This window comes from Prunus mume, linkage group LG2, assembly GCF_029339155.1.
Source record: "Prunus mume cultivar Tortuosa linkage group LG2, ASM2933915v1, whole genome shotgun sequence".
In the NCBI taxonomy this organism is placed as follows: Eukaryota; Viridiplantae; Streptophyta; class Magnoliopsida; order Rosales; family Rosaceae; genus Prunus; species Prunus mume.
The window spans coordinates 2693571-2717751 of NC_142699.1; the positions used below are offsets into that span (position 1 = coordinate 2693571).

Below are 24181 nucleotides of genomic sequence, written 5' to 3' on the forward strand. Positions count from 1 at the left end.
TATTTTAGTGAAAAATAATATTTTGTGGAGAATGATTCTGGGTATTTTATCAAGTGATTTTGGATTGAGATTATTAAATTAAGTGTGTTTAATTTAAAGTTAGACAAACATGACTAAAATACCCCTTTGTGTGAAAGATTACCAAAATACCCTTGTAGGCAACAAAAAAAAAACGTGGAGGGCATCAAACCACCCTCTTCCCATTCTTCCCCTCTTACCTCAAGCTTCCAAATTTGCAATTATGAAAGTGGTGAGTCACCTATTCTAAATTGATGACTCACCTAGCCTAAGATTCCTTAAATTAATCATGAATGTATTCTCTTCCTCCCCATTCATTGTATTATCACTCTAAATTGATGACTCACCTCTAAGAATCTTCAATAATGAAATTATTCCTATCTTCATCATTCATTGTATCATCCCTTTCTTCCTCATTCACATATTTTCATCCTCATTCTTCTTTTGTTCTTCTTCAAAAATTCAAAAATTCGTCACTTCCTTGGAGCAGCTGAGAAATCAAATTTAGAGAGCTCAAATGAGCAAACTTCCTTCATAAAAGTTGTTCATTTAAGTGATTCCTATAACATACTCCATTTTCACCTCAATCCGATTAGTATTGACTCCGAAAACTTGGTATGATCATAGTATGTTTTCCATTTTCGGATTTCACAGTAGTATGCTCGTTTTCAGAATATTTATATGATTTCTTGTACTCAAATGACTTTGGTTCCTTCATAAAAGTTGTTCAAAATTCTGTCTAATATAACATATCAAAAATTTAGGTTGATCTGACTTCTATAGCCACCTTGGGAAAGTTTAGAGTGGAACTTGTTCTTTGATTATATTGAATTTCTTGTTATAGATGTGTACTTTCTCTCAAATGGTTTGTTACTTGTCATTCAATTGATAAAATTAGCCACTATCATCTCAAGTAAATGATTCTTTGAAGGTTTGAAAGCTCATCTTCTTATTGTCTCTTTGAGTACTAGTTGTAAATCAAGTATTGGTTAGATTGCCTCAATGCCATATATTTCTTTCAAAGTGCGTTTCTGTGAAGTTCTAGATTATGTCGATGTGATTTTGTACCAATTTTATTCTGGAATTTTGTTATATCAAAATTGATATCTCAAGGGTTATTTCAAAGTTGGTTTTGTGCCATTTGAATTTAAATTGAGTTTTTTGTGAAATTTCAAAGTAGAGACTATGTTGTTGGAATTGTTCTGATTCTACCGCATGTCATGTTTTGTATACGTGTTTGAAAACTTCCTGAAGTTTAATTTTCATGAAATTTTAATATATTTTACTTTCATGTATTTTCTTCAAATCTAGAAAGTTTTATCCATTTTGGTTGTAAATTAAAATTTTGGTGAGTTTTCAAAATAAAGTGTACAAACCTGAAAAAAAGAACATTTTGCAGCCTAGTTTGTTTTGGTTCTACTTTGACATGCTTCCTTAACCCTAATTTCCATCAAATTTGACATTTTAAAATTTTTCTATGTCTAGTTCTGATTTGAAATTTTTTACATTATTTTGATTTAAACATAATATTTAGTGAATTTTCAAAGTTAACGTGTTCCAACCTAAATGTTTAGCAAAACTAAAGTTTTGTTTTAAATTGATGTTTTTAATTTTCTTTATGAGTCTAGAGCCGAACCCCCTGATTTTAAACATCCCAAAGAGTGGAACAATTATAGCAGGGGAATAGATTGGTTTTCCTTGACGCTTGGTTCTAATACTTGTTTGAACATGAGGTTAAGGGAGTAATGATCAGGTCGAACAACATGTCAAGTGTTTTTTGGGGGCTTTAGGTCTACGTACTTTCAAGGACGAACCTGCACAAGGTTAAGCTAGCTGGACATGAGGTAGGGTTTCCTGATTCCCGATTATTATACTATATCACTTTTAATCTTGGTGCTTATATATAGTACTATTAATATAAATATTATTGTTGCTCTGCTCGGTGGATATTATTTGATGTTATGTGAATATTATTATTGTTCTTTCTCCGTAGATATTATTTGATGTTTGGTGAATATTCATGTGATTAAGTCTGATATATATTATTGTTATTATTTGTATTATTATTCTGTAGAGGTAAATAAACTGCATTACATATGCATCATAAAGACAGTGGTGTTTGGGGTGTGTGTGTCGTTTGACGTATATCTAAGGGGTGGGAGAATGCCTTAGATATATCCGAGTAAGAAAAAAAAGTAAAATATATTCAAGTGACGAGAGCAGGGCTTGAATATAATGAGGTAATGGGAGCAGGGCCTCTAATGAAAAGTGAAAGTTGAGAAATTCGTAAACAAAAGAAAACTGGGTTAAGGGATGGACGGGTGCTAGTTCATATTTTAGGGTATTCGAAGCCACAGTGGTAAAACACATGGTCTGAGACATGCAGGCTTGTTGCCCTAAGGTATGAATTAGTGGGATTAGAAGGGAGTGAGTTCATGGCATCACTGCATATGAAAATTTATTTATTTGGTCGGATTTCATAACTTATATATCTTGTATTGTTTGATGCATGACACTTTGATTAACTGTGATAGTTGACATTGAGGGGTTTGATGGTACTCTACTGAACATTAGAATGCTCATACCCTAATAGATTGTGCAGGATTCAAGGCGAAATTTGAGGAAGCGGGTTTCAACCAAGCTACTAGGTTTTTGTTGTCGATTTGTGTAATTAACTTTTGTAAGTAGTCAACGGGTTAACAAAGATCTTAGTGTGTAAATAACTACGAGTTATTGTGACTCTGATTCTGTGTTGTTAAGTAAATTTGTATTTATTTGTGGCTCTTTTTCTCATCATATCATGGTTGTAGAATTTTATTCTTATGACTATGGTATGACTCACACCTTGATTCGGGAATATTCCTTATTTTCAAATTGGGACGTGACACATAAGCACTTCCAAATATGTCATGTATCTTCCTAACTTTCTTATTGAAATTGAGGCACACAAGTTTTATAAATTGTATAATTTTCACGTGTTGTTTGTATTGGTAGGTCCATTGAATAGTCGAACTAGACTGTTTTATGGAATTTGGATTGCATAGGGTTTTCCTATATTTTGGGATTTATGTTTGGTCTTAAATGTGAAGCTCCATGTACTATTTCGGTCTTAAATGTAAAAATGTTACTTGTGCGAAGGAGATGTGAAGCGTATGTTGCTGCTTATGCTGACACGTGTCTGCTACCTACAGAAGTGAAGAATGCACCAGAATGTGACATGTGGGGCTTTGGGACAAGTGGTGGTCTCTGCGCGGCTCTCTCATTTGAGTCATCTCATCACCAAATCATTGAAGGAGATTTCCTATTGAAATTTGTGATTGTTTTCTTATTGAAAATTTTAACTTTGTAATTGACAGGATCAGATTACCCAATAAGTTAATGGAAAGTTTTTTAAATTATTTTTTATGTGTAATTATTTTATGTTGTATGATTTATTTCCTTGTGCCTCTGCCTCGATCTCCATCTCCATCTCTTCCTCAGGTTTCAAGGTTGCATCTGGACTACTTTGATTCTGGGCACAGAACAAAACCTCGGTTACAACCACAACCCAGAAAACGAGATGGAGTTTTGGCAAGTGTGATGTTGTTTTAACCGGCATTGGGGTGTTGATCTACTTAAAGCGCACTAACTGTTAACTATTGATATGATTGTAAACAGTTAGTGAGTTAGGTGTGCAAGGCACGTGAGTTGTTAGTAGGGTATGTAAATTAGTTAGACAACTGTACAGAGTGTAATAGTGCTGTAGCTTAAAAGATTAAGAAATACAGTCTCTGCTTCATCATGGCTTCTTCTTCCTCCATCAAGATTGATGGCTTGCTCAGTATGGTTACCATTTGTCTCAGTGACAACAATTTCTTTTAATGGACTCATCAACTCCCTCAAAAATCCCCACTTGTTTCCCAATCATACAAATGACGATCCGGATTATCCATATTTTCCTTCATGACTTTGTCCCATTCTAGATGAACCCCTATCTTCATTCTCACAAAATCAACATCAGGCATTACAAAAATCGATACACGGTCACCGCCTTCCAAACGGAGCACATCGTTTGACAATTGTCCCTGCCAAAGATAATGGTCTTCAGGTTTACTGCAAGTTTCTACCAAGGGAAATGCTATCCGGGAGTGCAAAGCAGTACTTTGTCCGAGTGTCCACCAAAACAAATGGTCTTCTGGTCTTTTGTAAGTTGTTGAGGAGGCAAATGCTATCTTGGTGTGCAAAGCAGTTCGTTTGGTAAGATTTCTAACAATAATGCAAATAGGAACTTCAGAATCTACGAGTTTTGACCTGTATGAAGAGTAAACGAAGCATATAGTCAACCCTTTTAAATCACGACCCATGTTTCTTTGAGGAACTTCAATGAAGACGATATAGCCCACATCATTGGGGATTTTGAACCACTCAGGAATATCATAAATTCCATTCAAATAAATTCCACCAAATCCGCAAGAAGTCCATCTCTGCACACCAGAAGCAATACATTCTTATACATGCATGGATGTATCATTATATATATGGGCCCCATCTGCAGCTGTGCCTTTGTGTTTGTGTGTGTGTGTGTGTGTGTGTGAGAGAGAGAGAGAGAGAGAGAGAGAGAGAGAGAGAGAGAGACCTGTAGGATGTTGTTCCTAAAACTGGCAGTGAGATTGGTGCAGCCTTCCATATGAATCCTTGTCATGGAGTTTAATGACTTATCCAAGCCTGGAACCTCAGTGAGTTTGAACGAATCACTTAGATACAATTCTCTCATATTCCACATTTTTGAAAAATCTGGAATTGTTTCCAATTCTGGGCAGTCATTTGCTTTCAGAACATGCAAATTGGTTGGTAAATCTGGGATTGCACGAAGAAATTTGCATGCATTTACACACAAGACCTTGAGCTTTGAAAGACCAGCGAGACTTGGCAGGCTACGAAATTTATTGGCTTCAAGAAGCAGATCTTCTAAGGAAATTAGGCTACATAGATCCTTAGGGATTGCATCCTCAGTTAAACTGCAGCCTGCATCCAAAGTTGAGATAACTCTATTAGACCACCTCCAACTATGTTGGGGCTAAACTCAAATTTCCACCCTTCAAAATACAACTATTCATGTATTTTCATGACTCAAATTTTTTTTTCCTCCAACCTTGCAGACTCATAATTTAAGTCCGCAACTTTATTAAATTGTTTAAAAATGATTAACTCCTAAATTTTTTTTCTCATTAATTTTTCTTGACATTATTTTTGTTTCAACGTTCGTGATTTAATTTTCTAAACATTTTAACCTAAAAAAATTAAAATTCCAAAACATAATAGATTTTCACTTGAAAATAAAAATAAGTACAACACCATATGTGTTTAAATTATGTAAGTGTGTTTAAATTATGAAAATTTGTATAAAAGTGGTTGTTGCTCTATTGTTAATTGACACAAATTAATGTGCTAAGAATGAGTAAAGTATAAAATATAATGAAAAAAATATAAGAATGAAAGTAGAATGAAAAAATATAACAAAGAGATAAAGGAAAACAAAGGGAGAAAAAAATTGGCTGACACAAATTATAGCTGTTGGAATATTAAAAAATTAAAAAAAAAGGAAAAAATAGAGCACCGCATAATTTTGAAAAAGTAGCGATTGGGATTCAATCAAATGGTCAGCCTGTTGCAAAACTCACGTGGGGCCAACACTTTTTGTTGTTCACGTGGGCTTCCAAGGTGAAAAACAAAGAAGAAAAAGTAGATTTTGGGTCCACAAACATTATCAGTCCAGACAATAGTTTGGGTGGAATTCCAGTCCGAATTTGAGATTTCTCAAATTTCCACCTCCCAAAATACATGGGTTGGAGATGGTTTTTGGAGGCTAAACTCAAAATTTGAGTTTCCACCCCAAGGGTTGGAGATGGTCTTAAAGAGTTTAAGCCATGTAACGAAAGGGGTAAAAGATGGAATTTCAAAATTCTCACCAGATAGAGATAAAATTCTCAACTTCTTCAATTTTACCATGGAAGATGGAATTTGTCTGATGCCTGTCTTATCTGCTTCCAAAATTGTCAATGATGCCATGTCCCCTAAGCCGTCAGCCAAGTTCCCAAATCTTGAACAACCATTCAGTATAAGAGTTTCAATAGACTTGGATTTATAGAAATTCAGTGGGAGATCCTCTAGGCTTTCGCAGCCTTCAAGATTTACCAAAGAAAGTCTTCCAAGATCCCCGATGGATGAGTGAACCTTATACAAGCTTTTACAACCTTTCAATATCAACTTTTCAAGATTTGGGAATTTTGGAAAGTCTGGTGATTTTGTTATGTGATCATCATATTCGACATGAATGATGCCATCATCATTGACCAGATATGGGTGTCGTTCATAAGCATAAAGGTCGTAATCAATCATATTTTCGTTCATAAATTTGTCCCATACCGGACTAACACCTGTTTTCTTCACCTTCGCCCGTTTGTTCACTATTATTTCAATCCAGACATTATCACCGTCTTGCAATTTGAGCTCGTCATTTGATATATGTCCCTGCCAAAGATAATAACGCGTAGTTCGACAATCAGGTATGATCCCGGCGTCAAGCTCAGTACCCTTGGTCATGTTTTTAATGCTAATACGACAACCGTTTATGGCTGAAGAGCAAACGAAGGACAAAGTTAACCCTTTCAAATTACGACCATCACTTTGAGGCACAGTGAAATACACAATATCATCGTCATGGACATAGTCGAACCAATCAGGAATATCATTTCCACTGAGAAAAATGCCACCATATCCGCAAGAAGTCCATCCCTATACCATGTAGAGCCAAATTTCTATAAGAAATACATTCTTATGCATGCATGTGTACATGAGACAATATTAAAAAGTAATGCACAATTGTAGCTGTGCCTTTGTGTTTGTGTGTGTGTGTGTGTGTGTGTGTGTGTGTGAGAGAGAGAGAGAGAGAGACCTGTAGGATGTTGTTCCTAAAACTGGCAGTGAGATTGGTGCAGCCTTCCATATGAATCCTTGTCATGGAGTTTAATGACTTATCCAAGCCTGGAACCTCAGTGAGTTTGAACGAATCACTTAGATACAATTCTCTCATATTCCACATTTTTGAAAAATCTGGAATTGTTTCCAATTCTGGGCAGTCATTTGCTTTCAGAACATGCAAATTGGTTGGTAAATCTGGGATTGCACGAAGAAATTTGCATGCATTTACACACAAGACCTTGAGCTTTGAAAGACCAGCGAGACTTGGCAGGCTACGAAATTTATTGGCTTCAAGAAGCAAATCTTCTAAGGAAATTAGGCTACATAGATCCTTTGGGATTGCATCCTCAGTCAAATTGCAGCCTGCATCCAAAGTTAACTTAACTATATTAAAGAGTTTAAGCCATGTAACGAAAGGGGTAAAAGATGGAATTTCAAAATTCTCACCAGATAGAGATAAAATTCTCAACTTCTTCAATTTTACTATGGAAGATGGAATTTGTCTGATGGCTGTGCAATCCGCTTTCAGAGTTGTCAATGATACCATGTCCCCTAAGCCATCAGCCAAGTCTTCAAATCTTGAACAACCATTCAGTATAAGAGTTTCAATAGACTTGGATTTATAGAAATTCGGTGGGAGATCCCTTAGCATTTCGCAGTCTTCAAGATTTACCAAAGAAAGTCTTTCAAGATTCCCGATGGATGAGTGGACCTTATACAAGGGCTTACAACCTTTGAATATCAACTTTTCAATATTTGGGAATTTTGAAAAGTCCGGTGATTTTATTATGTGATTATCATATTCGACATAATTTTGGCGTTGTTCATATCGACAAAGATGGTAATCAATCATATTTTCGTTCATAAATTCGTCCCATACCAGAACAACACCTGTTCTCTTCACCTTCACCTTCGCCTCCACTATTATTTCAATCAAGACATTATCACCGTCTTGCAATTCGAGCTTGTCATTTGATAACTGTCCCTGCCAAAGATAATCTGTTCGATAACTGGAATAGGGTGTGATCATGGCGTCAAGCTCAGTACCCTTTGGTCCTGTTTTTAATGCTAATGCAAATCTGTAGCATTCGTCTGAAGAGTAAACGAAGGACAAAGTTAACCCTTCCAAATTACGACCAACACTTTGAGGCACAGTGAAATACACAATATCATCGTCATGGACATAGTCGAACCAATCAGGAATATCATTTCCACTGAGAAAAATGCCACCATATCCGCAAGAAGTCCATCCCTATACCATGTAGAGCCAAATTTCTATAAGAAATACATTCTTATGCATGCATGTGTACATTCTTATGCGTTGTATGTGATAGAAAGAGAAACATGTATGTGCGTGTGTGTGTGTGTGTGAGAGAGAGAGAGAGACCTGTAGGATGTTGTTCCTAAAACTGGCAGTGAGATTGGTGCAGCCTTCCATATGAATCCTTGTCATGGAGTTTAATGATTTATCCAAGCCTGGAACCTCAGTGAGTTTGAACGAATCACTTAGATACAATTCTCTCATATTCCACATTTTTGAAAAATCTGGAATTGTTTCCAATTCTGGGCAGTCATTTGCTTTCAGAACATGCAAATTGGTTGGTAAATCTGGGATTGCACGAAGAAATTTGCATGCATTTACACACAAGACCTTGAGCTTTGAAAGACCAGCGAGACTTGGCAGGCTACGAAATTTATTGGCTTCAAGAAGCAGATCTTCTAAGGAAATTAGGCTACATAGATCCTTAGGGATTGCATCCTCAGTTAAACTGCAGCCTGCATCCAAAGTTGAGATAACTCTATTAGACCATATCCAACCATGTTGGGGCTAAACTCAAATTTCCACCCTTCAAAATACAACTATTCATGTATTTTCATGACTCAAATTTTTTTTTCCTCCAACCTTGCAGACTCATAATTTAAGTCCGCAACTTTATTAAATTGTTTAAAAATAATTAACTCCTAAATTTTTTTTCTCATTAACTTTTCTTGACATTATTTTTGTTTCAACGTTCGTGATTTAATTTTCTAAACATTTTAACCTAAAAAAATTAAAATTCCAAAACATAATAGATTTTCACTTGAAAATAAAAATAAGTACAACACCATATGTGTTTAAATTATGTTGTGTGTTTAAATTATGAAAATTTGTATAAAAGTGGTTGTTGCTCTATTGTTAATTGACACAAATTAATGTGCTAAGAATGAGTAAAGTATAAAATATAATGAAAAAAATATAAGAATGAAAGTAGAATGAAAAAATATAACAAAGAGAGAAAGGAAAACAAAGGGAGAAAAAAATTGGCTGACACAAATTATAGCTGTTGGAATATTAAAAAAATTAAAAAGAAAATTAAAAAGAAAAAGAAAAAATAGAGCACCGCATAATTTTGAAAAAGTAGCGGTTGGGATTCAATCAAATGGTCAGCTTGTTGCAAAACTCACGTGGGGCCAACACTTTTTGTTGTTCACGTGGGCTTCCAAGGTGAAAAACAAAGAAGAAAAAGTAGATTTTGGGCCCACAAACATTATCAGTCCAGACAATAGTTTGGGTGGAATTCCAGTCCGAATTTGAGATTTCTCAAATTTCCACCTCCCAAAATACATGGGTTGGAGATGGTTTTTGGAGGCTAAACTCAAAATTTGAGTTTCCACCCCAAGGGTTGGAGATGGTCTTAAAGAGTTTAAGTCATGTAACGAAAGGGGTAAAAAATGGAATTTCAAAATTCTCACCAGATAGAGATAAAATTCTCAACTTCTTCAATTTTACCATGGAAGATGGAATTTGTCTGATGCCTGTCTTATTTGCTTCCAAAATTGTCAATGATGCCATGTCCCCTAAGCCATCAGCCAAGTTCCCAAATCTTGAACAACCATTTAGTATAAGAGTTTCAATAGACTTGGATTTATAGAAATTCAGTGGGAGATCCTCTAGCTCGATGCAGCCTTCAAGATTTACCAAAGAAAGTCTTCCAAGATCCCCGATGGATGAGTGAACCTTATACAAGCTTTTACAACCTTTCAGTATCAACTTTTCAAGATTTGGGAATTTTGGAAAGTCTGGTGATTTTGTTATGTGATCATCATATTCGACATGAATGATGCCATCATCATTGACCAGATATGGGTGTCGTTCATAAGCATAAAGGTCGTAATCAATCATATTTTCGTTCATAAATTTGTCCCATACCGGACTAACACCTGTTTTCTTCACCTTCGCCCGTTTGTTCACTATTATTTCAATCCAGACATTATCACCGTCTTGCAATTTGAGCTCGTCATTTGATATCTGTCCCTGCCAAAGATAATAACGCGTAGTTCGACAATCGGGTATGATCTCGGCGTCAAGCTCAGTACCCTTGGTCATGTTTTTAATGCTAATATGACAACCGTATATGGCTGAAGAGCAAACGAAGGACAAAGTTAACCCTTTCAAATTACGACCATCACTTTGAGGCACAGTGAAATACACAATATCATCGTCATGGACATAGTCGAACCAATCAGGAATATCATTTCCACTGAGAAAAATGCCACCATATCCGCAAGAAGTCCATCCCTATACCATGTAGAGCCAAATGTCTATAAGAAATACATTCTTATGCATGCATGTGTACATGAGACAATATTAAAAAATAATGCACAATTGTACCTTAAATAGTATACAAAAGTCTTGAATGATATAGAAAAGTCCAGAATTTTAACGAATGTGCAAACCGACTTAACAAAGTCGGTGAATACAAAAAATCTGAGAGATCAAAGTGTGCTATAATATAAAATATTCAAAGAGCTAATCTCACCGACTAAGCTACTGTCGGTTAAGTCTCCTATACATAGGCTTGATGCCTTTACGAAAATGTAAGCTGGAAAACTACAGCTGTCCAATTAATGCAATCATCAAACTCAGGTATTAAAGCCTTGTACCTTTCCTACCTCAGTCAATAGAATAAAAACTACCTTGTTCCTCTTTCAAAAGTTTTCCATTCCAAATTAAACTGTTGTCTTAAACACTACCAACCATTCTCTAAACCTCTTCTCTTTACGTATCAGTAATGGATAAACTAAGGAATCAAAGAATTTAGGAATCGGAGAACTACTAAATCTGTATGGGAAGAATCATTCTCATTAAGCTGTTTACTAAACATATGGAATTAGCAATGGAATTGGATTGATTTCCATTGTTATTGTTTACTAATTTGCATAAATCAGAATCTAAATTAATTTTAGAATTATGATAAAGTGATAAGGGTATTTTTGAAAGTTATTAAGAGAAAATAGGAATGGGAATCGTATCGACTACTCCCCCTTAGTTGATCTGATTCCTAATTTTGAGGGAATGTGATTATGGATTTTGAGATAGGGCCCACTTATTTTTTCATTCCTGATTGCAAGTAAACGCAGGAGAAGTCAGGAATGGAAATCATTCCCTTTCCTTCCATACCCATTACTGATACGTAAACATGCCCTTAAACTAACAGATAGAAAGAGAAAGATGTATGAGAGAGAGAGAGAGAAGGATTGACCTGTAGGATGTTCTTCCTAAAATCGGCAGTGAGATTAGTGCAGTTTTCCATATGAATCTCTGTCATGGAGTTTAATGACTTATACAGGCCTGGAACCTCAGTGAGTTTGCCCGAATCACGTAGATACAATTCTCTTATATTTGACATTTCCGAAAAATCTGGCATTTTTTCCAATGCCATGCAGCCATATGCTCGTAAGACTTCCAAATTTGTTGGTAAATCTGGGATCGCACGAAGATTTTTGCAATTATTTAAAGACAAATTTTGAAGCTGTGAAAGACGACTGAGGCTTGGTAGGCTACAAAAGTCATTGCTTGCAAGATCTAAATTTTCTAAGGAAATTAGGCTACCGAGATCCTTGGGGAATGCATCATCAGTTAAACTCCAGTCTGCAAGAGCTAATTCTCTTAAAGAGCTTAAACTTTGCAACGAATGAGGCAAAAGATTTGTTGATGGCGACCCTTTCACATAACATAAAGATAAAACTTTCAGTTTCTTCAATTTTAATATGGAAGATGGTATTTGTCTTATGGCTGTCTTATTCGCTTCCAGAGTTGTCAATGATACCATGTCCCCTAAGCCCTCAGCCAACTTTTCAAAACTTGAACAACCACCAAGTAGAAGAGTTTCAACAGACTTGGATTTATAGAAATTCAGTGGGAGATCCCTTAGCCTTATGCAGCCTTCAAGATTTACCAAAGAAAGTCTTCCAAGATCCCCGATGGATGAGTGAACCTCCGACAAACTCACACAGCCTGCCAATATCAATTCCTCGAGATTTGGGAGTTTTGAAAATTCTGGTGATTTTGTTAGCTTATAGGAATAACTGAGATTAAGGATTTTCAAATTCTGATGCAACTGTTACACAAAAAAAAAATTAGAATGGAAAATAAAATCCAAAAGGAAGGTCTCTGATACAGAAATTAAACCAAAATGAAGAGAAGGTGAAGTATAATATATGTATAGAACCAGAAGGAAAGAACCAACAACAACTAGGTTGAGATTATTATACCTTGCAATCCTTCCAAACTATTTTGAGTTTGCTATCCTGCAGGTCTAAAGCAACTAGTTTTGGTTGCACAGGAAAGTCATCTGGTATGGACTCTAAAGGAAAATAATGCCAGCACAACCATATTAACTTTTTGGGAAAATCTTTGTACTCTCCAGTGAGCTCTACGTTGCTGAGGTGGAGTAACCTCAGTTTTTTCATCTTGGAAAATGCTTGTGCACTGAATCTGTTCAAATCCAGATCTAAATCTAGATCCGAATCTACATCCGAATCTACATCTGAATGTAGATCCGAATCTACATCCAAATCCAAATGTAGAGCAACTCCTTCAATTTTTTCAGTTCCCTGTTAACAAAAGATACCGAGTTAGAAAAATGATTTACAAACATGAAAAATCCGCATATGTATTAACCAAAAGGTACAACTAATAGTATTGGACCATGTTACGCCCTATAGTATGTGTTTGCAATCAAAGCACACCTTTTTTTGTTGGTTATGCCAAATTGAGCTTTGATCTTAGTGGATATAATATAAGAAATGGCAACGGGGTCTCATGTTCAAATTCATATGGCACTGTGGTAGTGTGGATTTGTGAGGAACCCTCTTTTACTTTGGTATAGACTATCGCTTGTACTAAAAAAAAATATTAGAAAATGACATTTTAATTTATTATAGACACGGGACACATATGCTTCTCTTGCATGATGCATTCTAAAACTTTACTTGGAAAGTACTTACAGATTCATCGCTCAATACATTTGTTACGTCTTCACGTTTCCACAATCTACTAAATTTTTCTGGGCGGCCATGGGCATTTTCATAAACGATATCTCTTCCCAGGTCTCGAAGCAAATCATGCATCATCAGCTCGTTTTCCTCACTAACAGTTACAAGGCACCGTTCAATGAGGACACTGATTCCTATCGTTGCAAAAAAGCCACATCCATCTAATATTTTTGTTACACAGTCCTTGTCCTCTCCAATAAAGAAACAAGATATATCAAGGAATATCTTTCTCGTTGTATGATCAGGTAGCCCGTCATAGCTTATTCTGAGTATTTTTTGAATATCTCCATCAGGACTTATTTGCAATTTCTCCAAATGGCTTTCCCACTCCGCTATGGATCTTTTAATCAGAAAAGACCCAACAACTCGAAGTGCTAGTGGCAAGCCTTGACAGTAACGAATTACACGTTTTGAGAGGTCAAGGTATTCTTGATCAGGATAATCTCTTTTGAAGGCATGCCTACTAAAGAGCTCTAGAGCTTCTTCCTCATCCATCTCTTGAGCCACATATGTGCTATCCACTTCAACTTGCTTTAGCAAATGTTTATTTCTTGTTGTTATGACAATTCTACTTCCAGGACCAAACCAATCACGAGCTCCAGCTATTGCTTCTAGTTGCTTTAGATCATCTGCATCGTCAATTATGACAAGTGCTCTTTTATAGCGAAGTCCTTCTCTTATCATATTGATCCCTTTATCAACAGATCCAACCTTTATGCTCTGGTTTTTCAAGATATCATTTAGAAGTTGTTCTTGCAAACCAACCAGACCATTACTGCGTTGGTTTTCAAATACTTCCCTCACGTCTGCAAGGAAACTCCTACCTCCAAAGATAGGTCCAAAATTGTTATAAATGGTTTTGGCAAGAGTTGTTTTTCCAATGCCGCCCATCCCCAAAATACCAATCATGCGAACAACATCCTCAGAACCTGAATTTTTGATATCCAAGTGATTACTCAAAACCTCCATCCGAGAAGTAATTCCAACAAGGTGTTCGATGTATAATTGGTGTTTTCTGTTCACCAAGTTATTAACCACCCCAAGAATTTTCTCGATAAACGTTGCTTCATGCCTGGCAATTAAACACAGAAGCAGAACAAACTACAAGGTTAAATCGAATCCCTAACTTAATAATTTAGAATTAAGATATAATTAACAATTAAGATTGGGATTTAAAATCAAATGATAAATGGATCTTACATTATCAAACCAAACCAAACCAAACAAACAAACACCAAAGTTCAAAGTAAAAAAGAAAACATAGTTGGAAAAACAGAAAGGACAGAAAACATATGGTTGTCAAGTAAGGAGATGATAATCCAAGGAACAAGAAATTAGTAATTACCCATTGTCAGCATTTTTAAGATCTTCCCCACACAAATCTGCTGCTTGACTGAGAGCATTCCTCCATCGCTGTACCTTTTCTTTCTCATGTTTGCCCGCTTCATGTTTCTCAAAAGCTTCTGCAAAACTACCAGTCTGTTTCCGGACATCTGAAGCCTCAACATTATAGAACAATGGAATAACCTGTTGCCCCAATCGTTCTCTACACTCCATGATCTTCACCAGCTCGTCAAGACACCAACTGGAATCGGCATAACGCTGGGAGAAGACAATTATGGAGATCATGGACTTGTCGATTGCCTGCTCCAGTTGGGTTTTTATAAATTCCGCTCTTTCTAGCTCGTTGTCGTCAAGAAAGGAGCGGATTCCGGCATTAGATAATGCGGCGTGGAGGTGGCCTGTGAAGCCCTTGCGTGTGTCTTCACCTCTGAAGCTCAAGAACACTTGGTACTCCCAACGTTTTGATGAGGAGGATGGTGAGGATGAAGAGGAGGCTTCATGGGCTTTCCTGGCATCCATTAATTGATACTGGTTCAGATCAGACCAACTACAAATTATGCACAAGTTGACCTTCCGATCCGACTTGAGCAGAAGAAGTTATTTTTTTTCTGGGGAGTGGTTTGGCCTTGAGCTTATTGAACGTTTCAGTCAACAGAAGCAAAAGTCCCTACGTTCCTGCCAACATGTCATTGACGCGGAGAGAGGCAGAGAAAGCGTGGAAGGTCAGTGTGAACAGAGGGTAATTTTCTGGAAGCAACCAAAACCAGGGGTCACTTTCTGTGGCTGCTGACTACACGATCTGCTGGACGGCTAAGATTGAAGGTCAGGAAAATGCAAGGAAGCTTAGTGGGGGAAGAGACAAGCTCAATGCCTCGTAGTTGCAAACTTACACATTACACTGCTCACTGGGCTCCACATTCATCCTCCTCACAATAATTTCGACACGTGAGCATCCCAAGTTCCAACAAAGGCTGAGGACCAAAACTACCAGATCTCAAGTGCACCAAATTGCTATGCAACATAAGCTGAAGTCAACTTCTAACACCTGTCATGTCATGGACAATGGAAGAGAAAATTCTACAGTAATATACAAGAAATTATTGAGTGGTATTACGAAACTATTAACAGAACTTCTACCAGTTAGTCCTTTGTCATTGTAAGGGGAGCTTTAGAGCAGCTACTATTCACGTGAATAGAGGCTGTAAAGACAAAAAAAAAATTGTGTTTCTAGTAGTGCAAGGCTTGCCATGGCAAATACTATTCATTTTTTTGTTTTTTTCACAACTTTGTTTACTTAAACAATTAATTTGGATAATATTTTCGGATAAGATTTTTGGGTTCCTACGTGTCAATACTATTCATATCGGATCAGATTTTCGGTTTCAAATTTCAAATAAATTTCAAATTTCAGATACATTTCAAAATTCAAATTCAGATAAATTTCAAATTTCAGGATAAGATTTTCACCCTCTAAAATTGCGCTACGTGTCATCTCTATCGCCTAAATTTTTCTATAAAAGCAGAGGCTTAGCTCATACCTCCCATTGCATATATTCTCTACATCTTCATTTCTCATATTTTAGATTTGATTTCTCAGATTTTAGATTTTATTCTCCATTCTCAATGTCAGACGACATGGAAGAGGTTTTGGAGAAGCAAGAGCGAGAAAGGTGAGCAAGAATGCGTAGAAGAGCTGCAAGCAAGAGGACACAGAGAGATCTAGATGAGCAACTTGATGTGGCCGTTGCTATCTTGAAGGAAGAAAATCAGAGCCGCAGTGGTTCACGAGAAGGCCGAGCACCGAATGTGGACAGACATAGACATTATTGGGGTAAAAATATGATGGAAGATTATTTTATCCCACAATCTCTGTATTATGATGCTCATTTTCAATCTTTCCTTGGCGTACATAATCCCTTTCTTTTGCATATTCTACTTCCATTGCCCTATCGTGCTCTTGTTGTTTCATATCCATTTCAATTCTCATGGCTTGCATCTTTGAAAGCTCCTCCAAATATTTAGATGTATTCTTGGTAGAATTACTCCCTCTCTTCGCCTTCCCGCCTTCCTCCCAATAGGCCTCAGCTCTTTTTCGATAGGTGAGTCTTGACTCATCGGGGAATCCATAGGTGAATCCGATGCCGGTGTCTCATGGAGTGGCATCTTGTTCAACACTATCGTTGGACCCGTTGGAATAATTTGGAATCTCTTACAATTCTTCACCACCTCCCAACATAGGGTATGGTTAAAACTTTTTTTCCCTTTCCCAGTAGCACCAAAAAACATTTGTACTTGCATAATCTATACCAAAAAAAAAAAAAGGAAAGGCAAGAAACTTTAAAAACTATTGGCAATGCAACAAGTATTAAAAAAAATAATGGAAACGCAAGAAACTTTAACCATTTATTAGAAATGCAAAACAAAATATAAATATTGCAAGAAACATTCATATTAATATTGGAAATACAAGAAATATTAACATAATATATAAATTGCAAGAAATATTTAAATAAAATTTAATATGACATAGAAATTAATAAAACAAATAATTACAAATAATTTACCTCACTGCTAAGGTTTTCCCCGCTTCTATGGTTGTTCATCGCTTTTGTCAAGACATCTCTCCATTTTCCCAGCTCTTTATTAAGAATTTTCCACCTACTAGATAATGCTTGATCCGTACGGGTCGAAGCAATTACCCTTTCACAAAATTCCTGATGAATTTTTCCACATATGACATAATTTGATCTCATTGCCCGTTTCGGGACAATGACTAACTTGGAGCCAAGCCTCACACAAGCTAATATCTTCCGTCATGCTTCATGCCCCTCCTCCGGTTTCACTAGAAGAACCCATAATATGATAGAGAAAAAAATAACTTGAAAGTGAAAAAAATTGAGTAGAAAGTGAAAAATAGTAGAAGGAGAAGAAAATGTATGGGGAGTTGGTGTTAAAAATGAAGAGTATTGGTTGGTATTTATAGAAAAAAAAATTCAGTATTTTTTTTAATTTTTTTCCGATTTTTTTCTTTTTTTTTATTGGGTAAAAAATTGCATGTCGTTAGATTGCTTGAAAACAAGGATCGGAGAGCCTAGAAGCTTCCACGTGACAGAGAGCCATTGGGGGTTGCTTTTTCGATTTTTATTCACGAAAAATGTACATTTGTTGGATATGTTTAAAAATTTGATCGGATGGCAAGAAGACACGTGGAAGAGAGCCATTGGGGGGCATGTAGCGGCATGTCAAATTTTTGTAAAGTTAAGCGCATGCATTGCACTCGCAAACGTTAAAAAATTTAAACTTCGACGTCATCGTGACGTCAGCGATAACGTCGCATAGCCTGCGGGTTAGCGCTCGGGCCAGCCCAGGTATGTGGGCCCCACTGCTTGTCCTGACAGATCCTTGTTGCTGGAAACCATATTTTGGGTTTGGCCCCCCCCCCCCCAACCCTCCCCTTAGGCCCTTGCTGCCAATGCTCTAAGGGATGTTATTATTCGAAGTGTTACCGTATATTATGTCTATTAAAGTTTCTAATATATGTATATTATTGAACAGCGCAGATGAATATATGTTATTATTCGAAGTGTTACCATATTTTGGGTTTGGACAGCGCAGATGAATATATGTATATTATTGAACTACCCAAAGTCAAGGTCAAGTTAAAGTTTCTAATGTTTCTAATGTTTTCAAAAAGAAAAAAAAATAATTTCCAATATCAGCTGACACGAATTTCAGGCTGATCAGATTTTTTTTTTATTATGTCTACAACGTTTCTATCCTTTGCAGAGGTTTGCAAGTCATCCTTCTAGCAGAAAAAGAAGAAAAAAAAAAACAGATGTACCTTTCCCTACTCGGGTGGGTCAGGGGTGGGCTAAATGCTATTTTGGGTTTAAAAAGAAGAAAAGTCACCTAGCTCTAATTAGTTCCCTGCTGGGTCCGTTCCTGAGCAGAAGTTGAGAGGGAAAGGGAAGGTCTGGGAGGGTAAAGAAGGGGGGAATAGGAGGAGGAGAGGGATGGAAAGTCGCCCACCCCAAAAGAGAACGACGGTTGATTTATTTTTTATTTATTTATTTTTCCCTCTAGTTGGGTATATTGGTTTTTGGGTTTTAAAATGCAATAAAATATTGTATAACACACCGCGTGTATCATGATTTATGCTTCATGACGAGGACAAGTGATAAGATAAGCAAGGTGGGAATTGGAGTTGGAGTGGCCCATTTATTTATTAAACCACTTTGTGTGGTTGCTTTTTTATAATAATAGTCATTTGGAGTTGGCGTGTCCCATTTTTTAGGGTTAAATACTTTTTTTAGTAATTGAGTTTTACACGAAAATTTAATTTAATAATTGAGAAAAAATTTAGCCAAGTTAATCATTGTATTTTTCAAGTTTACAGTTCATAGAAATTATGTTATCTTTCGTTAAGTGTAGTTTTTATTTTTTTTCTTTTAGGAAGCACCTTGAGTCTTCTTCCTCTAACTGCACTTAACGAAAAATAACGGAATATCTATAAATTATACACTTTGAAAAACACAATGATTAATTTGGCTAAATTATTTTCTGAATAATAAAATTGAATTTTCGTATAAAATTCATTAATAAAAAAGATATTTAACCCATAATAATAAGATTACGACCCGTGCCCCTCTTACCAAGTTACAGGGCTTACCACGCATAGGCTGGAAGCATTGACCAATAAAAAAAAGGAGTTTCTAAAACACCCAAAATGGGGTTGAAATTATAAAAAAAACACTATTTAAACATATAAACACACCCAAAACCCATCATTATACACTCAAACCCGTTTATAAACACACAAAAAAGTTGACTTTGGGGTTGATTTTGGGTGTGTTTACATGTTTAAATAGTCTTGGGTTTTTTATAAATACATGTATAGGATTAGGTTTATTTATAAATTTGTATAAAAAAAAAATTGTCAAATACGGAGGCAAATGGGAAATCTGAGAGAGATCAGTTGTCCCTTTATGGCTTTTTTTTTTTTTAAAAAAAATTAAAAAAAAAGGATCGAGGCAATAAAATAATTAAATGAGAGTTGTTTTAACCAAAAGTGGCATTGAATAAAATGCAATCCAAAACCCAACGAACATATATTAAATGTTTTTGTCAATATCCAACAACTAGCCTCACCTACTTCACCACACACTGAATCGGCAGAAGTTTATTTTTGGTCCATGGAGTTTGCCGATTTTATCATTCTGATCATGTAGTTTTAATTTTGTCAAATTTATCCTTCTAATTTTAAATTAAAGCCATTCAAAGAAATTTTTTAATTTTTATCAAACTTTTACAGATTCCATTAAGTTTTGACCACGTGTCCCTCACATAGAGGGGTATTTCAGTTCGCTCAAGTCATCCGGCAATAAAACACAAGTTGTAGCTCTTCTCATTCACTTTAAAATGATTTTTGGAGTTTAGGATTTCGGAAAAATTTGCATCTCTAGGTTAAATTTAGGTGAATCGAGAGAAATTTGGCTCGGTGGATCAAAATGGCCCTCTATGGAATCGCAAAGAATTTTGACAAAAATTAAAACGTGTCCTTAAATTGCTTCGAATTGAAAACTACAAGGATAAATTTGACAAAATTGAAAACTACAATAATAAATTGTACAAAATTAAAACTATAGAGATCAAAGTGATAAAATCAGCATACTATAGGGATCAAAAATAACTTTTTATCCAATGAATATTAAGTGGGAAATGAATTTTTATAAATTAAATTAAATTGACTTGCGTACAAGTACAAGCAGTGGAGGAGAAAGAGAACACCAACCAACGGAAAATCCAATGTTGGGGTCATACATTCAATGACGGCCAGAACTGTGTCGTTTTGTCCATGTCAGCAAATCGCTCGTGCTCTCTCACCGGCTATTCACGGTCAACTAACTCTCTCTCTTTCCTTATTTATTTATTTATTTATTTATTTCTTATTTTTCCTTTTTCCTTTTTTGGAGTAAAAAATGAAAAATGGGTTTTGGGTTGGCCATTGGTTTGGTCCGTTGCTTGCTGCTCTCTTTCAGCTCTCCAACTATAAATAGGAGGAGTTAACCAAAATGCTCTTTTTCTCTCTTCTTCTTCTCTCTCTTCTGTTAAGCAAATTGCTATACAGTGGCGACGACAATATCATATTATTATTGTCTCATCTCCGACAAACTTCCGGCGAAATAGCCGGCGATCGGCCGATCAGACTGCCGAAGACTGTCCTCCGCCATTTACTCTCTCTCTCTCTCTCTCTCTGAGGTTCAAGCTCTTGAACCCTTCGACTCCCTCTCTCTCCTTAAATTTTATTTTTGGTATGTTTTGACTGAGAAGGTTCAGATCTGGTTTTTCTTGTACGGATTCGTCGATTTCCTCCATTGTTTTCTGTAAAAGCTTGCTGTTTTGAAATGGCTGCTCATTCTGGTTTATCTTGATCTACCATTGTTATGATTATTATTAGTATTTAATTATTTAATTATCATTATTTATACACACAAAACATTACATTTGTTTAATTTTCCCTGCAGCTGAATCTGTCAGAGACTCTGTTATTGTTTACAAGAGAATTATCCAGTCCCATACATGATCTCTGTCTCTCTATTTTTCGTTTGAATTTGGCATAAGCTTGGATAGAACATAATTGCACCCGTGGTGGACGTCAAAATAATCGAAAACATGATTCTTGTTGTGTTTAGGTTTTCGTACGGGATTTTGTACCAAGTGCTCTGGCTTTTCTAATGAATGGTGAGCCTGAGATAGTTAAGAACTTCCTCTTGAAGACCCTTCAGCTTCAAGGGTGGGAAAAAAGAATAGATCGGTTCAAGCTCGGGGAAGGTGCAATGCCAGCAAGCTTCAAAGTTCTTCATGACCCTATCCGGAAATCAGATACTATCGTTGCAGATTTTGGCGAGAGTGCAATTGGGCGAGTTGCTCCTGTTGACTCTGGTTTCTGGTGGATTATACTGCTCCGTGCATATACAAAGTCAACGGAAGATTTGACTCTGGCAGAAACTGAAGATTGTCAAAAGGGAATGAGGCTTATATTGACTCTATGTCTATCAGAAGGTTTTGACACATTCCCAACTTTGCTTTGTGCCGATGAATGCTCCATGATTGATCGTAGAATGGTAAGTTTCACTTCATTTTCACAGGCATCTCTTGTTTGGTGAAGAAGTTTTATTGTTAACTAATATAAGAAGTAGCTTGAGAAGCCCTGTAAGGCTTTCATAAGGTCATTAAACTTCAAATTTCTGGCCCTAATCATTTTACTATTTTGTAAAGTGTTTCCTACAAGGCTTTTGTAAGTTCTCTGTTTAAATGTGGTTGGATTTCAAAGGAAAGTGCGTACTATGTAGTTATCATATTACCCTCAGTTCTTATGTTTAATATTCCAATTATAAAGAAGTAATATAGGATACTTCGAATTTACATGTAATGGTTGACATGTTGAGTTTTGTTGATAATATAGATATATGTTGGTCTGGTGGTAAACATTCAATGACTAATTTGTTGTGCCACAGAGGAAAATCACATCAATAGGCACGCATAATAACAGGCCGTCATCTTGTTGGTCCCTAGGATCAATATCTTTGTTGTAGTTATTTATTCTTGCATTCTGTATTTGAAGATAACACCGATTGCTGCATTCACATTGACTTAAGTGGCTCTTAACTTATCAGTGCTCAAACATACAATGAAGTTTGTAATTAGTTATTCTTGTTCTATTTCTACTTATTAGCATATTTCCTCATGTTCCTTAAGAAACTAAGGCACACAAGGGCACTTGAGTAAAGGATGGGTAATGCCTTATCCACTGACATTCATGGACGGGTAATCTGATATTCTCCATCAGAGTCATGTGGCTTTGTGTTTTGTTTTTCTTTCGGCCGTAAGCTTTTATTCTAATTATGTGCATTTTGTTGAATATTTGCAGAAAATGTTCTGCAATTTCCCAGCGCCTATTCAAAATATCATTCCTTAGTCCAGGTATATGAGGGGGTGCCGGCTGGGTTTGAACCTGCGCTGGGCCCAACCAGTCATCGATGCATCACCAAACTAATCCTCTAGGGATCATGATATAGGTTACTCAATTGTTCAGTTGCCTCTCAAGTTACCTAAAAGAATGCAGTAACAGAGATGTAGACATGTTTGTATCTGTAGCCAAATTCATTTGTAATTTTTTCAGGTCACCTGATAATATTCATGTTACGTTTGCCACTTGAAGATTTCCTTGTTTTTCTTACTCCACTTGTATTTTTGACACTTTTGCATGATAGAAATTCAAAACAGTTGACATTATTTTGTAAAATAGGTGAATGGTTCAGAAAGCATTGATGAGGAAGATCAGGCATCTCAAGTCTCACAGTTCCTGGAAGGATATAAGGAAGGAAGAATAATAAAGGAAAGAATTGGTGGTCCATCGTTTATGGGCTTTATGTCTTCATTTATTGGGATTGGAACTGTATACATAATTGGTTTTGTGGTTGTGGTAATGATGCTTATTAGATCAATCAATAAAGGAGAAGATGAACGTCCTGCGGTCCCTACTGGCGACGAGATTGATCATGCTAGCAGTGAGGCCGAAAGCAGAGAGCATAAATCTGGAGAAAAGGAAGATTAGAGTTGACCTTCTGGACTTCTAACCAGATCTCATAGGAGTATACTGCCAAAAGAAAAGAGAGACATTTATTGAATGCAACTTTGCAGTGTGCCGAAAACAGTACGGAGTATTAACATGGATGATTCTGTAGAGAATGATGAATTCGTTGTCACTATTATGTGTACCCCTTAGAGATATTCAGCTTAAATATCAGCTTTTGTTTTAATATTGCCTTGGTTAAATTGAGAGGACCCGCCCCAGAATTTCGCGCAAAACAGGCGGACCCATCTTAGTCACAATCAGCGATCTGGGCACTACTAAAAATCAGACATCCTACTAAAATTTTGTGAATCTCTCGTAAAATCTCAAACCCAACAATATTTAATCTGCATAATTTACATAATAGATATATTCCAAGTGTCGACATGCTTTTAACATATAACAATCCAACATAAAATGGCCTCCGGCCTCAAGTAACAACTTAACATAGGCGATAACAGAGCATCTCTGAATTTGTTTACAACAAGCGGTGGAGTAGAAGGAATTTACAGACCATAACAAGCGATGAAAAGTTTGGAGCTGCAGCACAGCCTTCCAAAAGCAACTCTTGCACAGGCAAAGAAATATGTGAGTGGACAAAAATAAAGTTTGCACTTTAAATCAGCATAATAACCCCACCATGTAAAATAATGCTCTAGCATGCAGTTTCACATTTGAAACCAAAACTCAAACGCATTATCCCAAAGTCAATACATCTCCACATCTCAAATCCACAACTCATTTCCCAATGATATGCAACTCTCATCAACCCGTAAACACTCATATATAGATATATATATATAACTAGGACTATAATATAATATATACTTCTCTCCATACTAATGTGGGGAACAATCCAGCAGGGATTGTTAGGTGCGCGAGTTTCGAACACTAACCGCGTCCGAG

General features: G+C 36.3%; 2 protein-coding genes and 1 long non-coding RNA gene across 9 annotated transcripts; 2 read left to right on the top strand and 1 right to left on the bottom strand.

Moving 5' to 3' along the window:
• The first annotated feature begins 338 nt into the window (after nt 1–338).
• LOC148919423 (uncharacterized) lies at nt 339–3799 on the top strand. Its single transcript, XR_016123895.1, has 3 exons — nt 339–1862; nt 2612–3331; nt 3499–3799. It is a non-coding gene; the product is annotated as an uncharacterized LOC148919423 (long non-coding RNA).
• LOC103319173 (uncharacterized) lies at nt 3744–15484 on the bottom strand. Of its 4 annotated transcripts, XM_089045421.1 has the most exons (12): nt 14642–15484; nt 13249–14368; nt 12514–12855; nt 11502–12359; nt 9712–10537; nt 8366–8754; nt 7426–8230; nt 6953–7341; nt 5967–6792; nt 4634–5022; nt 4309–4481; nt 4169–4229 (listed from the first exon to the last, which is right to left on the bottom strand). In XM_089045421.1, the coding sequence occupies exons 1-12, from the start codon at nt 15157–15159 to the stop codon at nt 4226–4228; spliced, it is 6639 nt and encodes a 2212-aa protein (XP_088901547.1). In that variant the 5' UTR covers nt 15160–15484; the 3' UTR covers nt 4169–4225. The 4 variants fall into 4 exon arrangements, with proteins under 4 accessions (XP_088901546.1, XP_088901549.1, XP_088901548.1 ...); XM_089045420.1 differs by having other exon boundaries at nt 3744–4481; XM_089045422.1 differs by lacking the exon at nt 4309–4481 and having other exon boundaries at nt 4143–4308.
• Nucleotides 15485–20706: 5222 nt separating this feature from the next.
• LOC103319175 (alkaline/neutral invertase CINV2-like) lies at nt 20707–23462 on the top strand. 4 transcript variants are annotated; one of them, XR_016123894.1, is made up of 4 exons: nt 20707–20898; nt 21333–21764; nt 22571–22623; nt 22949–23462. XR_016123894.1 is itself a non-coding variant. In XM_016791743.2 (3 exons), exons 2-3 carry the CDS (start codon nt 21375–21377, stop codon nt 23255–23257), a joined length of 699 nt encoding a protein of 232 aa, XP_016647229.2. In that variant the 5' UTR covers nt 20707–20951; nt 21333–21374; the 3' UTR covers nt 23258–23462. The 4 variants fall into 4 exon arrangements, 2 of the variants coding, with proteins under 2 accessions (XP_016647229.2, XP_016647227.2); XM_016791743.2 differs by lacking the exon at nt 22571–22623 and having other exon boundaries at nt 20707–20951; XR_016123893.1 differs by having other exon boundaries at nt 20708–20898; nt 22571–23462.
• Nucleotides 23463–24181: the final 719 nt, after the last annotated feature.